The sequence below is a fragment of the Hetaerina americana genome, unplaced genomic scaffold (assembly GCF_022747635.1).
Source record: "Hetaerina americana unplaced genomic scaffold, ioHetAmer1.1.p SCAF_154, whole genome shotgun sequence".
Lineage (NCBI taxonomy): Eukaryota > Metazoa > Arthropoda > Insecta > Odonata > Calopterygidae > Hetaerina > Hetaerina americana.
This window is the reverse complement of record NW_027286670.1, coordinates 330642-344447: the sequence shown is the minus strand read 5'-3', so window position 1 is coordinate 344447 and position 13806 is coordinate 330642. Positions and strand designations below refer to the sequence as shown.

Here is a 13806-nt window from a genome sequence, read left to right as displayed (position 1 = left end):
GGGTCAGTTGGTTATCTGGCGGTGACCGGTAGGGCACGATGCTTCGGCTATGTTGCGCTTGTCGCGACAGCGTGTCCTATTTTCTGACTCAACTTCGGACGAGGGCTCTGCCCAGGTTATGCGTGTCGTGACTGCGTCCGCCCTGCCATACCCCCTTCCTGACGGACGCGCGTTGGTGTACTGAGGGTCTAGCATCCATAAATTGCGTATAACTTTGTAAATGGTGCATTTCAACTGTATTTTGTATAATAAACGATTGTTTGGGTAAGACTCGGTGTGGTATCTCTGACTTTCCCCGATACCCTTTGTGTCGCACCATTAAGGAACGCCCCTCGCGACATATTGGTGTCAGGTGTGTGGGGTCACGGTTGGACTAGTGATTTATTCAGTGAATGCGATAGTTATAGATTTTCATGTTCCCGTGTACCTTTTTAAATTGGAAAATTAGCCCAACCAGCGCCCACCATGGGTATCGGATAAACTCGGAGTATGAAAAAATAAATTAATTAAGCACCCTCAAAATTTTAACGTAATTAGCATTGGATTAAATTTCGCGATGGATGGCCTTAACCCTCATAGACTTGGTTACTATAACCCTTTTCTCGATTGTCAAGGAATCGTCCCTGAATTTAAATTTGGCAATACATTCGACTTCACACCTTCAGTTAATGTGTTAGAACAGCCGGGAAGTAGCACGAGCCCCCAAAATGTTTGCGGAGAAGCTACGCAAACCACCGCTATTGGCAGCCAGTTTCATTTAATTCCAACGTTTAGCGGTGAAGATGAGATAGGGGTTGACAAAGTTTTGGAAAGCGTTCGTATTGTAAGTCATCTTAGTGGTTGGAATGAAGCACAGACCTTAGGAGTCGCTCAACTTCGGCTTGGAGGAACCGCCGCGGATTTTGTCTCTGCAAATCATCACATATTAGGTTCATACGCGGACTTTTCCATTAATCTCAAAAGGAGATTTTCCCTTAAGGCCTCTCCAATCATGTTAGAAAAAATATTTAACACTTGTGTACAAAAACCGCTGGAGAGCGTCGCAGAATTTTCAACCAGATTGCGCAATGTCGCCCGTAGGCTACGCGAGTCATGGGGCGAGATCGATTCAGAAACAGCGAAGAGAATGATTGAAGGTAGACTTCTCGCGCAATTTTTAATTGGGCTGAGGGAAGAGATTGGCAGGTTTGTGTTGGTGCGTAATCCAACGAACTTGATTGAGGCAGAAGGGTTCGCAAGCGTTGAAGAAGCTAGTGTCAGAAATTACGCCGTCAATAGAGAAGTAAACTCACCACAACAGTCTCATGCGTGGTTGTGTCAATCACCCCCTAGGTGGCCGCCGTCTCCAAATATAACGCCTTGGTCAGGGATACACCCGAATCCGCCAAATGTTGCAGGTTGGCAGTTTCCCGGGGAACAAATTAACGCCGCGCAGGCTGTCGGGAGGGGTTCCCAAGTAAGATCGGTTCCCCCGGTGCAAGGAGGGGCACCAAAGGATAATCACGGCGCACGCGTTTGCTTTCGCTGCGGTAAAACCGGTCACATTGCTCGAGCATGTAGACAGAGTGAGAGGGGAACGAGGCCGTCTTTGTGTTTTAATTGTGGTAATGAAAATCATTTCTCTACAGATTGCCCGCTCGTGATATGCGGCATCTGTCAAAAGACTGGCCATCTTCCCAAACGCTGCCCGAGGCGCGAAAATCCCTTCGTGGCGGGAAACGCCGATCTCCCGACCGGGAGGTCGGGACAGATTTAATTCTAGCGGTCACTCCAGAAGCGGGATGGACAATAATAGTCAAAATTTTAGGGAAAGATTACAATTTTCTAGTGGACACGGGAGCAGCCGTTACCATCATTAACAATAAAAAATTTCCGTTTGGCCAATTAAAGATTTCTGATTACAATTCTCGAGTGCGAAGCGCGTCAGGTCATCCCTTACCAATCATTGGACAGAGTTGCGTGCCATTTTTGATCGAAGATAAATTATATCCCCATGACGTCTTAGTAGTGGATTTGGGGGAAACGAGCTATGACGGTCTTCTAGGCCTTGATTTTATGGTTCGTTACGGGAAAGGTATATCGTTCAATAAACGGAAAATAAGAATGGGTGAGGGACACGAGACAGACCTAAAATCTAATACCGTAACATCGCAGATGAACGAGCCCAGAGGCGCCCATGAAATTGGAGTTTCGGAAGAAGTCAAGGCGTTTGATTCTTTAATTTCTAGTATAATTAATGGCAATGATTCGCAAATGGCCACGTATGATTTAGCATTCCTTGAGGAAAAAACGATAAGCGACACTAAAAACCAAAGTGCTCTTCCGGCAGAGATAATGAAATGTAACTCGCGAATAAATAATAGTATGGAGGGAAGTTGTTTTCAAGTAACGATGGAGGAATCGACAGCGAAGGACGATGGGAATAAGGATAACGGATCTCTAAATAAGGATTCAGAGAAATTAGCAGAGGTGGCGAAGGCCGAAAGATTCATGGAGAGGGTGCCACCCGCGTCGCAATCAGGCCGCACCGCTAGGGACGAAGTTATTGGCGATGTCTTTAAGGTTTCCACCGACTCCCGGTTTGGGATAAAGGAGTTGGGTGATGATTGTGTTTTTCCGCCAGTAACAGAGGATAGTTTTGTTGTCCCCCGGTGCGACGAAGTTATTGGCGATGTCTTTAAGGTTTCCACTGACTCCCGGTTTGGGATAAAGGAGTCGGGTGATGGTTGTGTTTTTCCGCCAGTAACAGAGGATAGATTGGTTGCCCCCCTGTGCGATGGCAAAGTTCGCGAAATTCAGACCGGCGCTAGTAATGGGATTGGCCGATCGAGCAAAATTATATTAGAGGAATCTATTAGAGTACCGCCGTTATCCGTTGTGTTGTCGAAGGTAAAGAGTCAGATGGCTGAAGGCGAAGAGGTGCGAGTCGTGGAAAGCGAGAGAGATTTATTTATTCTGCCGAGTATTGCTTCGGTGTCACCTGAAGGCACCGTCCCCATATTACTTTGTAACATTCGTAGCAGCGAACAAAAGTTAAAAAAGGGCTATATAGTCGAGGTGGTGCCATTTCGGGAGGAAGTTCAGGCACCCCTCAGTAACTGGGTAGACGCTGAGGACGAAAACTTCTGGCCAGACCCTTCCGCGATGAAAAGACTTGTCGCGAGTCAATGTTAGTGAAGTTCCGTCCGAGGCGATGGAGCCTCATGAGGGGAGAGTTTGCATGGCAACACCCGAGAGTCTGGTGAGGAGGACCGGGACGATCCATTGGAAGATTGGTGGCTTTCCCCCGAAGGAGGACCCCCGGAGGAAAGGCCATCTCTCGCCCCCGCAGGACATCTCAACCAGCCAGAGGTTGTGGGATTGGTGAACCAGTACGAAGAGCGCCGGTTCCGTTGCTGGTGGGATGCAACCATGCGGGAATTTGAGGAATCCTGGGCATCCACCTCGCATGGACTCTCCTCAAAGGGATGCAGACCGAAATCCGTCGAGAACCCGTTTAGTTCCCCAGAGTCTCCTCATGTGTTCCCCTACAGTGTAGACTCCCCTCTACGCTTGTAGAGGCTAAGGTTGGCCCTAAAGGACGTAAAAGACATAATAAGGCCAGACAATTAATATATCGACGTCGCCGGGCTCTAAGAGTGCAAGCTTCCCAAGCCCTCACGCCGAAATAAGTGTTTGTGAATTAGGGTTAAGTGTTTCTATGTTCGAGATTATTAAGTGTTTGTGCATTAGGGTTAAGTGTTTCTATGTTCAAGATTATTAAGTGTTTGTGCATTAGGTTTAAGTGTTTCTATGTTTAAGATTATTAAGTGTACCCTGTGTTAAGTGTACCAAAAAGTAATTCATTAATTGATCTTGCTATGTTTGCCCTTAAACCAGCATTGGACCAATGGTTGATTGTTAATACAAACAATTTTGGACTCAGAAAGAAAAACTCTCCGTGTAAAGAACTTCGTAGTCGTTTGGGATTCCAAAGAACGTGATTATAAAATGTGGATTTTCTGTGTTAATTTTAAGTAAACGGTGAATATTTTAAGGCAAATACATCCGTATAAACAGAAGATTGGGGTTGCATTTTCTGGCAGGTATAAGATGCGCGAGTCAAATATATCTTAAAGAAGATTGCTCAATTGGCCGGTGATAAGGATTGGCCACTGCTGTACTGCAGACCGAAGAACTTCTCACTCTGTAACAAATTAGTTTTGTCCCTCTCTCCCGGCATTCTTCCCAGCTATCCCATGAAGCCAGATGACTCAATACTATGGTGATGCTAGCCGAGTATGGGGTGTTAACACCTTCTATCCCTGCTCCCGGTCTCCTAAAAAAGGCGACCCAGAGAGCGGAGCGAATGAATACACCAGGCTTGGCATAACGGGCGCCTGAGGAAGGGATGTTTTACCCCTTTACAAGGTGGCTCACGTTAAAATAGCGCGGCATTCTGGAAGGATTGCCCTGCTAGTCATTTTACTCATGCAACAAAGGAGTCAGAAAAATACGATTTTTGAGGCTCACCCCTTTCCGGCCCCATCAGTAGATGGTGATCAAAATATTTAATTGACCACAGATTCACTTTACCTGGCGGTGAGTGATTTCAAAATGCAATTTGTAAAAATTGCTCAGAGCTGTGGTGTGCACATAATTAAGGCCCCCTATACAATTCACAGTGAGAAGCTCGGACGTTGGTATGACAGCAGGTTTTGAGAATGAATGGTCATGGGAGTTTTACCTTACCTCCCAGATGCTCAGCTGATGATGGCTTCCAATACCTGCCAGGAATAGTCAGCCGAAACCAGAAAGATAATATTCTTAACATGGTGAATGTGTCCAATGCTCCACTGTTCTCAAATTTGTATTGTGTCGTAAAAAATTGTTGTTTTCAAGGGAAAAACTGATTGTGAAAAACTTTTCCTGCTTACCTTGCTGTTGAAAATTTTCGGGTTATGTTCAAGTGCTCTATAATAAGTTTTGTATTTTTAATTTGTGTATGTTGTTTTCCTGGAATGGTTAGACCCTTGATTTTATTTGCTACCGGGGTAATGTCGCAAGTATGCGACATGGTTCTCCCTTCCTGGCTCCTCCGACTACCCACCCCAAGCAATCAACGACGCACTGTTGCAGGTGTACAACAATAGTATTCCTCCCTGGTTTTCCCCAAAACTCCCAAGCAACCAACGACAATGTTTCCAAGCGATCAACAACAATAGTATTCCTCCCCAGGGTTTTTCCCCAAAACTCCCACGTGACCAACAACAATGCTCCTAAGTTGGGTATAAAAGCCCTGATCGCGGGGCGAAAAGCAGTCAGTGGTTATCTGGCGGTGACCGGTAGGGCACGAAGCTTCGGCAGTGTTGCGCTTGTCGCGACAGCGTGTCCTATTCTTGACTCATCTTGGACGAGGGCTCCGCCCAGGTTACGTTCGTCGTGACCGCGTCCAACCTGCCTACACCCTTTCCCAGGTAAGGGTCAGTTGGTTATCTGGCGGTGACCGGTAGGGCACGATGCTTCGGCTATGTTGCGCTTGTCGCGACAGCGTGTCCTATTTTCTGACTCAACTTCGGACGAGGGCTCTGCCCAGGTTATGCGTGTCGTGACTGCGTCCGCCCTGCCATACCCCCTTCCTGACGGACGCGCGTTGGTGTACTGAGGGTCTAGCCATCCATAAATTGCGTATAACTTTGTAAATGGTGCATTTCAACTGTATTTTGTATAATAAACGATTGTTTGGGTAAGACTCGGTGTGGTATCTCTGACTTTCCCCGATACCCTTTGTGTCGCACCATTTAGGAACACCCCTTGCGACAGGTGTATGCTACTGTTGACCTTAATTTAGATGCTTAAGTCAATTTAGGACTCCAAATCTCCTGGCAATGCTATTCCTCTACCTTAGTAAAGTTATTTCTCTGAGCAGTTTTTATTTGCGTAAGCAACAGAGTCTTTAATAACGCACGATCAAATGTTTCGGAGAAATGATTAATTAACAATGTATTTTAGTGTGGGTTGTCAGGATGTGTCTTGTTAGACAGGGCGTAAAAATGTAGTAATGTTCAGTCCGTTTCCATTCAAAAACTAACTTAAATGGTACAATACTAATAACAACAATAAACTATGAGCCCATGAATGTCTGTTCCATAGGGGAAATTGTTAACAGTATCTCCTTTTGCAAACTCAGCCGTAAATATGGGATTAGGTTCGCCGGGTTGAACGAGGTAATAGAAACTTCGGTAAAAACTTTGACAAGCGAATTTTTATCCTCGTAATTCTGGAAAGTGACCTTGAATCAGAAACCATCTAATTGCTAGACATTCTGATAAAGCTTCATGCATGAGGAGGATAAGGTGGGCCTAATCTTGAAGTTTTTCTTCCAGACGATGAGGAAATACCGTCCAAAAGTAACCAGACCAACGCAAGGGAGGCCGAGAACCCGAGAACATGGTCATCTACTTCCCGCCTGAGCCTTCGCTTCGACCGCACGCACCATGGCAGGAGGATCCGATGTGTGGCACTGCACGCGGCATATCCGGCCGGGTCCACGGCATCGGCAGCTGCCCTCGACATCAGATGTGAGTACCGACTTTCTTTTCCCTCTCAAGGTTACATCCTATCGCTTAGGAAGTTTCGCCTGTCGTAAGAAGTAATGTGCCGAATTGCTTGCTGCTATGATCGTTATACATATATATATATATATATATATATATATATATATATATATATATATATATAACGCCCATAGCAGCAAGCAATTCGGCACATTATGTATATATATATATATATATATATATATATATATATATATATACACACATTCAAACACGAAATCCCGCCAAACGGCGAATAAATACTCACATATATGCAGAAACAGATATAAGGAAAAGGGATAGGAACACATATAAAGGACGAACACAATAAAGGTGGGGAAGGCGGAATCGAACGGATCACAAGAGTAAAAATATTTCCTTGACCGGGACTCGAACCTCGGATCTTTCCACTTGCCGGGCGGATGCTCTTAACCACTTGAACTATCGAGGAAACGTAATTTACCCTGAGATCCGTGGGTCTAATATGTCGCCAGGCGCCCCAATTCTTTAGCCAAGAGATGGCGTCAGGGGACTGTTTCACCCACCAAAGGAGAAATAGACAATACACAAGAGGAAAGGTCAGTGGTTTAGAATTCATACAACATCATACAGGAAAGGAACAGTGCGTTTCGTGGCACGCATAGCCAGAAGAAAGAGATGAGCCACATTGGCCAAATACACATTCAAACACGAAATCCCGCCAAACGGCGAATAAATACTCACATATATGCAGAAACAGATATAAGGAAAAGGGATAGGAACACATAAAGGACGAACACAATAAAGGTGGGGAAGGCGGAATCGAACGGATCACAAGAGTAAAAATATTTCCTTGACCGGGACTCGAACCTCGGATCTTTCCACTTGCCGGGCGGATGCTCTTAACCACTTGAGCTATCGAGGAAACGTAATTTACCCGTGTTCGTCCTTTATATGTGTTCCTATCCCTTTTCCTTATATCTATTTCTGCATATATATATATATATATATATATATATATATATATATATATATATATATATATATATATATATATATATATACGGAACACTTCGGAACGTTTTTCATCTTATTACTTACAGTTATTTCTCCGCTGACAACCTTATGATTCCGTCCCAAGAGGGTCTTGAGAAAACCTAGGAGGTAAATTTTGATCAATGAACTAAAATAACTTCCTGTATCCACTCACGCTGATGTATCAATTATTGGATACTTAGTTTATTGATTATTCCAACTCTTTAATTCATTTGCCAGCAAGAGATTTTCGTGCGGCCGTCCAAATTATGTCTTTACTGATTGAGCTTATTCCTTTATCACGATGTGTCCACCTTATCATTTTACTCTCTCATCCATTTAATCATATAGCTGTTTTTAACTGCATTCGTTGTCTGTTTCCCTTCCATCCCATCCACTCTCCTGCTTCCTCCGGGTACCTTGTCATGTTACATTCACATCAGCGACTTTCTGTGCTTTCTGCGCAAAAATATCGGTGTTCTTTTTCATAAAGCACGTGAATCGTGAAAGCGGAGGATGGGGATGGTGCGGTGGCTAATGTAATGGCTTCCCATTAAGAGGGCTCGGGTTGGAATCCAGATATTTTATCAGATACATCTTTTTCAGTGGTATCCCGATCCCTACTTAAGATGCTTTGTGGAGAGCACTTTGAGTGAGTACGCCGTTACTCACTCAAAGCTCTACAGGGACATTTAACTGTGGACCCATTGGCGCCTTTCGTTAAGAGCAGGCCAATACCGACGCCGGGTTTCTCTCCACCCTTCATCCTGCCCATTCCTAATGCCACAACTGACCTCAGCTGTCGGTCGCCTCTCCTAAAACTACTACTACCCTTTAAGGTTGTTTATAGATGGGACTGACTGATTATTGCTACATTTCTTAGCTCCATCTACAAGATGCTCTGGCATCCTTCACTACATTAAACTATTCAAGTTCGCTAATTTTCTACCTCCATTCTATACGTTCAACACTCCTATCCTTTTCCTCCCGTAAGTTCACTTGTCGAAAGTCCTACCCGATACCACAGTCTTTAAAATATTCATTGCCAATTTAAATGCCCTTTTTCTGTCTTTCCTTCTCCTCATTCTTTGGATTTCTTCTGATAACCCTCCGTCATTCCTAGCCATGCCTACTACTTCTTTGTTTGTTTTCCTTACAGTCCATTTAACCTTTTCTATCCTTCTCTACACCTATATATCTTAAGTCTTCCAGTCAGATGGATAGCTGGTGACTTCGTCTTCGTGTTTTACACAGTCAATAGATTTGAATGAACGCAGGGTACCAACGATTTCTTTCTGAATTACGTAGTTTGTCATCCTCATGTTTGCTCTTAGCCGCCAAAATAGCTCGCGCACTCAATCATTTGTGATTTTTGTAGTTATCAATGATGTTCGGGAACTCTTTGTTGATGAGCTCATCTTTCGATTATACGAAATGGCAAACATCCCGAGGAAAAGAAATCAATTCGCTCGATTCGTTGGCAAGAACATGGCCATTACCGATAATCAACAATTGCTTGGAGAAATCTTCAGCAGATGGATCGGTCACCAATGCAACTCTCATGTTTGCTGTAGGTTGAAGTTTCATCACATAGTGCCGCAGATTCGATGATTTGAGGCAAGCGTTTATTTCATCGGCAGCAGTCGAGCTTGGAATGGCTGGCAGTGTTTGGCGGAAATCGCCAGACAGTAAACTCATTCCGCCACCAAAGAATCTTGAGCCATGGCGCGGATATTTCAATGTCCGGTCAAGTGCTTCCAAAGAGCGTTTATGTGCCATCGTGCATTCTCCCCAAATGATTTTAGATGCTACTAAAATATTGGCCAATGCGGACTTGTTTTGCGGTCACTTGTTCAGAATTTTGTAGGTTTTACGGCAACTTTAACGTTGAATGAGCCATGCGGCATCCTTCCAACAATGTGGCCGCTATACCCGAAGAAGCGACTGCCACCGCTATGTCCGATCTCACAAGAGCAGTGGCCAAAAGCAATGACATGAGGAATGTCTTCCCAGTTCCCCCAGGGGCATCCAGGAAAAATAAGCCACCATTTCCATTGCCTTCATTAATGTATCATATACTTCCTTCTGTTGGGGGTTCAGCAGAGGCACATTCATTTGAACTGATTGGTCTGATTCATGTTGATCATATTCACGGTCACGTTCCAATTCTCGATTAAACGCGTCGTTCATTCCACGATCTGGCGCTGGCATTCCTAACTTCTATAAAAAAAAACTGCCGAACATGAGGTAACACATGTCTTCAATCAATAGCAAAGCCTTGTTATGCATCTTCTCATTCACTTCAGTATTGGAATGTCTTGAACCTACACGAATTTCATGTAAAATTTCTTCTGACATGTTATCCTTGTATTGGTTCCACAGGTCACGTGAACTGGATGGGAAGGATGATAGCAAATAATGTTCGTATATGACTTGGAGATGCTGAAATAGTTGCTTCAGCCATTGTCGTGTCCCATTAATTATCGTTTTTAAGCAAATTGAGCTTTTGATATGCAGTACGAAATGTTGGGAACACTAAACCATTCTCAGTTCGTAATGATTTGAACGATGTAAGCCCTCGAACATTCGCCAGTAACAGCATGCGTCATTCTACGGATGAGCTGTATAAATACGGCCAAGAGCATTTGTAAACCCACGTCCGGATGACCCAGAACCGCGTCGCCTTGCTTCTGACGTTGAAAAATATTCGATGCAGCGATATGATACAATATTATGATACGAAATTACGATACGATTCTATCACGATATATTTATGGTTATTCTGCTATCATGGGCTGAGACGAATCTAAAACACCAAATATGATGAAATCGACGATACGATACAATATTTTCCGATACGATGTCACAATACGATACTTCTAAGATATTTTAATGGTTATCCTGCTATTCTTAGCTGAGATGAATCCAAAAAATCAAATATCATCAAAAATGACGATACGATAAGATACGATATTTTACGAAACGATACTTTAGCGATATTTTAATAGTTATTCTGCAATTCTGGGCTAAGTCGTATCGGAAAAAACCATAAATCATTAAAATCGGTCCGGCCGTTCCCGAGTTATAAATGGCGTAACTAACACAATTTACGACTTTGTGTTATACTACCTTGATCAAAAAGTTCCCGGAATAACCACCGTGTGGCGCTCCCATCGATCCGATTTGAGTTCTGTTTTTTTTGTTAAATTGGTACATCTGTTGTTGATATTCCCTTTAAATCTTAGTGTCATAACTTGACATTTGCAAAAGTTACGTAGCCAAGAGTACATCTATCTCTGTGTGTGTTGGCGATTTTTTACAATTGCAGAAATGGATTTAAATTTGCAACAACGAACTTGTATTAAATTTTGCGTAAAAAACGGATGTAGTGGCGCACGGACGTTGGAAATGTTGGAAAAGTGTTTCGGCAACGATTCTCTAAAAAAAACGGTCGTTTACCAGTGGCACGAGCGGTTCAGAAGTGGTCGTGAGTCAATCGAAGATGATGAACGCAGTGGCAGACCATCGACATCGAAAGTCGGTGAAAAAATTGATAAAGTAAAAGAAATGTTGGTCAATAACCGCAAATTAACCATCAGAGAAATAGCGGAGGACTTGAACATTGCCTATGGATCCGCCCAAGACATTGTGGTTAATGATTTGGGTTTCCGTCGTGTAGCAGCAAAGTACCTCAATTTCATGCAAAAAAGAGACCGTGTTGACGTCGCAAAAGACATGATTTGCGAGGCTGAATCCGATCCCACATTCATCAAAAGGATCATTACTGGAGACGAGACGTGGGTTTATGAGTACGACACGCAATCCAGACATCAGGCAAGTGAATGGCGTTCACCAAATGAGCCGAGACCAAAAAAACCACGTCGTTTTCAGTCAAAAAAGAAGGCAATGCTGACGGTTTTCATGGATTACAACGGTGTAGTGCATCATGAATTTTTGCCAGAAGGCCAGACAGTAAACAAAGAGTATTATTTGGGCGTTATGAGACGTTTGCGTGAAGCAATTCGCCGAAAGAGACCAGAAATGTGGGCAGAAAACTCGTGGATTTTGCACCATGATAACGCACCGTCGCACAGTGCTATCATTATTCGTAATTTTTTGACGAAAAATGCAACAAATACCATCCAACAGCCACCGAATTCACCTGATTTGGCTCCCTGTGACTTCTCTCTGTTCAATCGAGTTAAAAAACCATTACGGGGAACGCGTTTTAGCAGCCGAGAGGAAGTAATGGAAAAATCGCAGGAAGCACTGATGGACATACCGAAAACCGACCGTAACTTTTGCAAATGTCAAGTTATGACACTAAGATTTAAAGGGAATATCAACAACAGATGTACCAATTTAACAAAAAAAACAGAACTCAAATCGGAACGATGGGAGCGCCACACGGTGGTTATTCCGGGAACTTTTTGATCAAGGTAGTATATAGATTTTTTGTAAAAATCTTTCTGCTGCAACTTTACAAAGCAAATAAGTACCATACTCGTACTTCATGTAGATTTACAGCACCTCCAATTCCTAAATAAATATAATTACAGTGGAAAGCACCACTCGTGTGGTCACCTGTTTTCTTAATAACCCTTAGCACAGCAGTCACATTATGTATGATATCAGCAATGCTAAGGTAAAAATTTTGTTTATATTATGATGTACCCCATATTTAGGTAGTAGGTTAGGCGCGATGTATAGAATTGTTAAAAAGGACGAAGCGTGGGAAGATTTTTGGCAAGGGATAGAGGAGCCTAACTTTAAGGGAAAAAATGACCATAGCCTCAAATTAAAAATAAGGACTCAAAAAACAAATAAGAAAAAATACTCTTTTTTTAAATAGAACTATAATTGATTGGAACCAGCTGCCTGGAGGTTTGTTTGAGCCCTTTCCATCCAATTTTATAAGTTTTAAGTTGAAATGTAAAGCAGCCACTGGGTAATAAACTTCATTGTAGTTATGAAAATATTGTTTATATGTGATGTGGACGGCATTTTGTATGTGATGTGGAAGTTTGTTTGTATGTGATGTGGAAGTGTCATTATGTAAAAATATTTTGTCTCTTATCTGTTTTTATGTGTTCGTATGTAATTTTCGTTGTTAGAGTTATCTTTGACCTAACCTGACCGTTGCCACCAGGAAATTTGCCCAATTGCAACGTAATTGTGTAAATAAATAAATTTCACTCGTACTTAATTCAATAAATCTAAAAGAAATCGGGAAATGAATAATCCGTTATTATACTTGCATATAAGCCGTTTTGATTAAGTAATGGTGTGACAAAAGTTAATTTTGAAGTAAAGTGTAAAATCATTTTGATTTTATTTTTTGATAATTTTAGTTAATAATTTAAAACAGAAAGTAGCAAAATAAAATAAAACAAAGATCAAATATCATTTTTCCACATTAGATTTTTTCTCTTGTATTTAAGTCAGCCATCAGGCCTTTTCCGCTCCTCCACCCCCGCGGCTTTTCCTTAGTCTTTTCACAGCCTTTCCTTTGCCTCACAGCACCGTCCGCGAGAGTAGAATAGGGCAGGGAGATGATTCTTTAACGTAATATGGTCCTCGAGAAGAGATTAAAGGAAATTCTAGTCATAGCTCCTTGCTTTACTACCACTCCACCTCTCCCCTCAACGCCCCGTACCCTCCCTATCTCCCCCTTGGCGCCCCCAGCCAAATTAAACTTTTGCCATCGCAAACTCCTCGCTTCCCCCGTCCCTTCCGTACTCACATAATTCTCCATCTCCCCGTTCCCATGGTATCCTCGCCACTTGGTGACGACACGTGAATAAGGCATTTCGTACGACGACTTCGTCATACATGCTAACGGTGACTACGGCCTGCTACGCTAACCGGACGGTACTTTATGCGCCAACTTGCGTCAGCCTGATCTCATTTAATCTCCTCTCCCACATCTGCGCATCTTTCAATCCTCCCTGTATCCCGATTGCCAGAGGGTACTCATTTATGGTGATTTACTGTGCTCCTTGTGTACTCGTGTGCATTTTTTCATCAAGCAAGATTGCTTTATCCATTTCACATTAAGGTGTAATTAATTTTTTCCGAGTGATTTCTCCCATGTCACATCTAAGCCACCATCTTCTCTCATTCACATTCCATCAATGTTTTACGCGATTTTGACTGGGAAAACTTTGTATTCGATAATTCTTTTTATTTACAATTGTGTAGCTTAAGCTTAATTTTA

General features: G+C 42.9%; 1 protein-coding gene across 1 annotated transcript in view; it reads left to right on the top strand.

Moving 5' to 3' along the window:
- LOC139686950 (kin of IRRE-like protein 2) overlaps positions 1–13806 on the top strand; it is a gene marked incomplete at its 5' end in the record, with an annotated part of 594080 nt that overhangs the window by 257653 nt on the left and 322621 nt on the right. The window contains one exon of the mRNA XM_071583986.1: positions 6366–6560. Within this exon, the coding sequence (XP_071440087.1) occupies positions 6366–6560 (195 nt within the window). The remainder of the gene's footprint in view (positions 1–6365; positions 6561–13806) is intronic.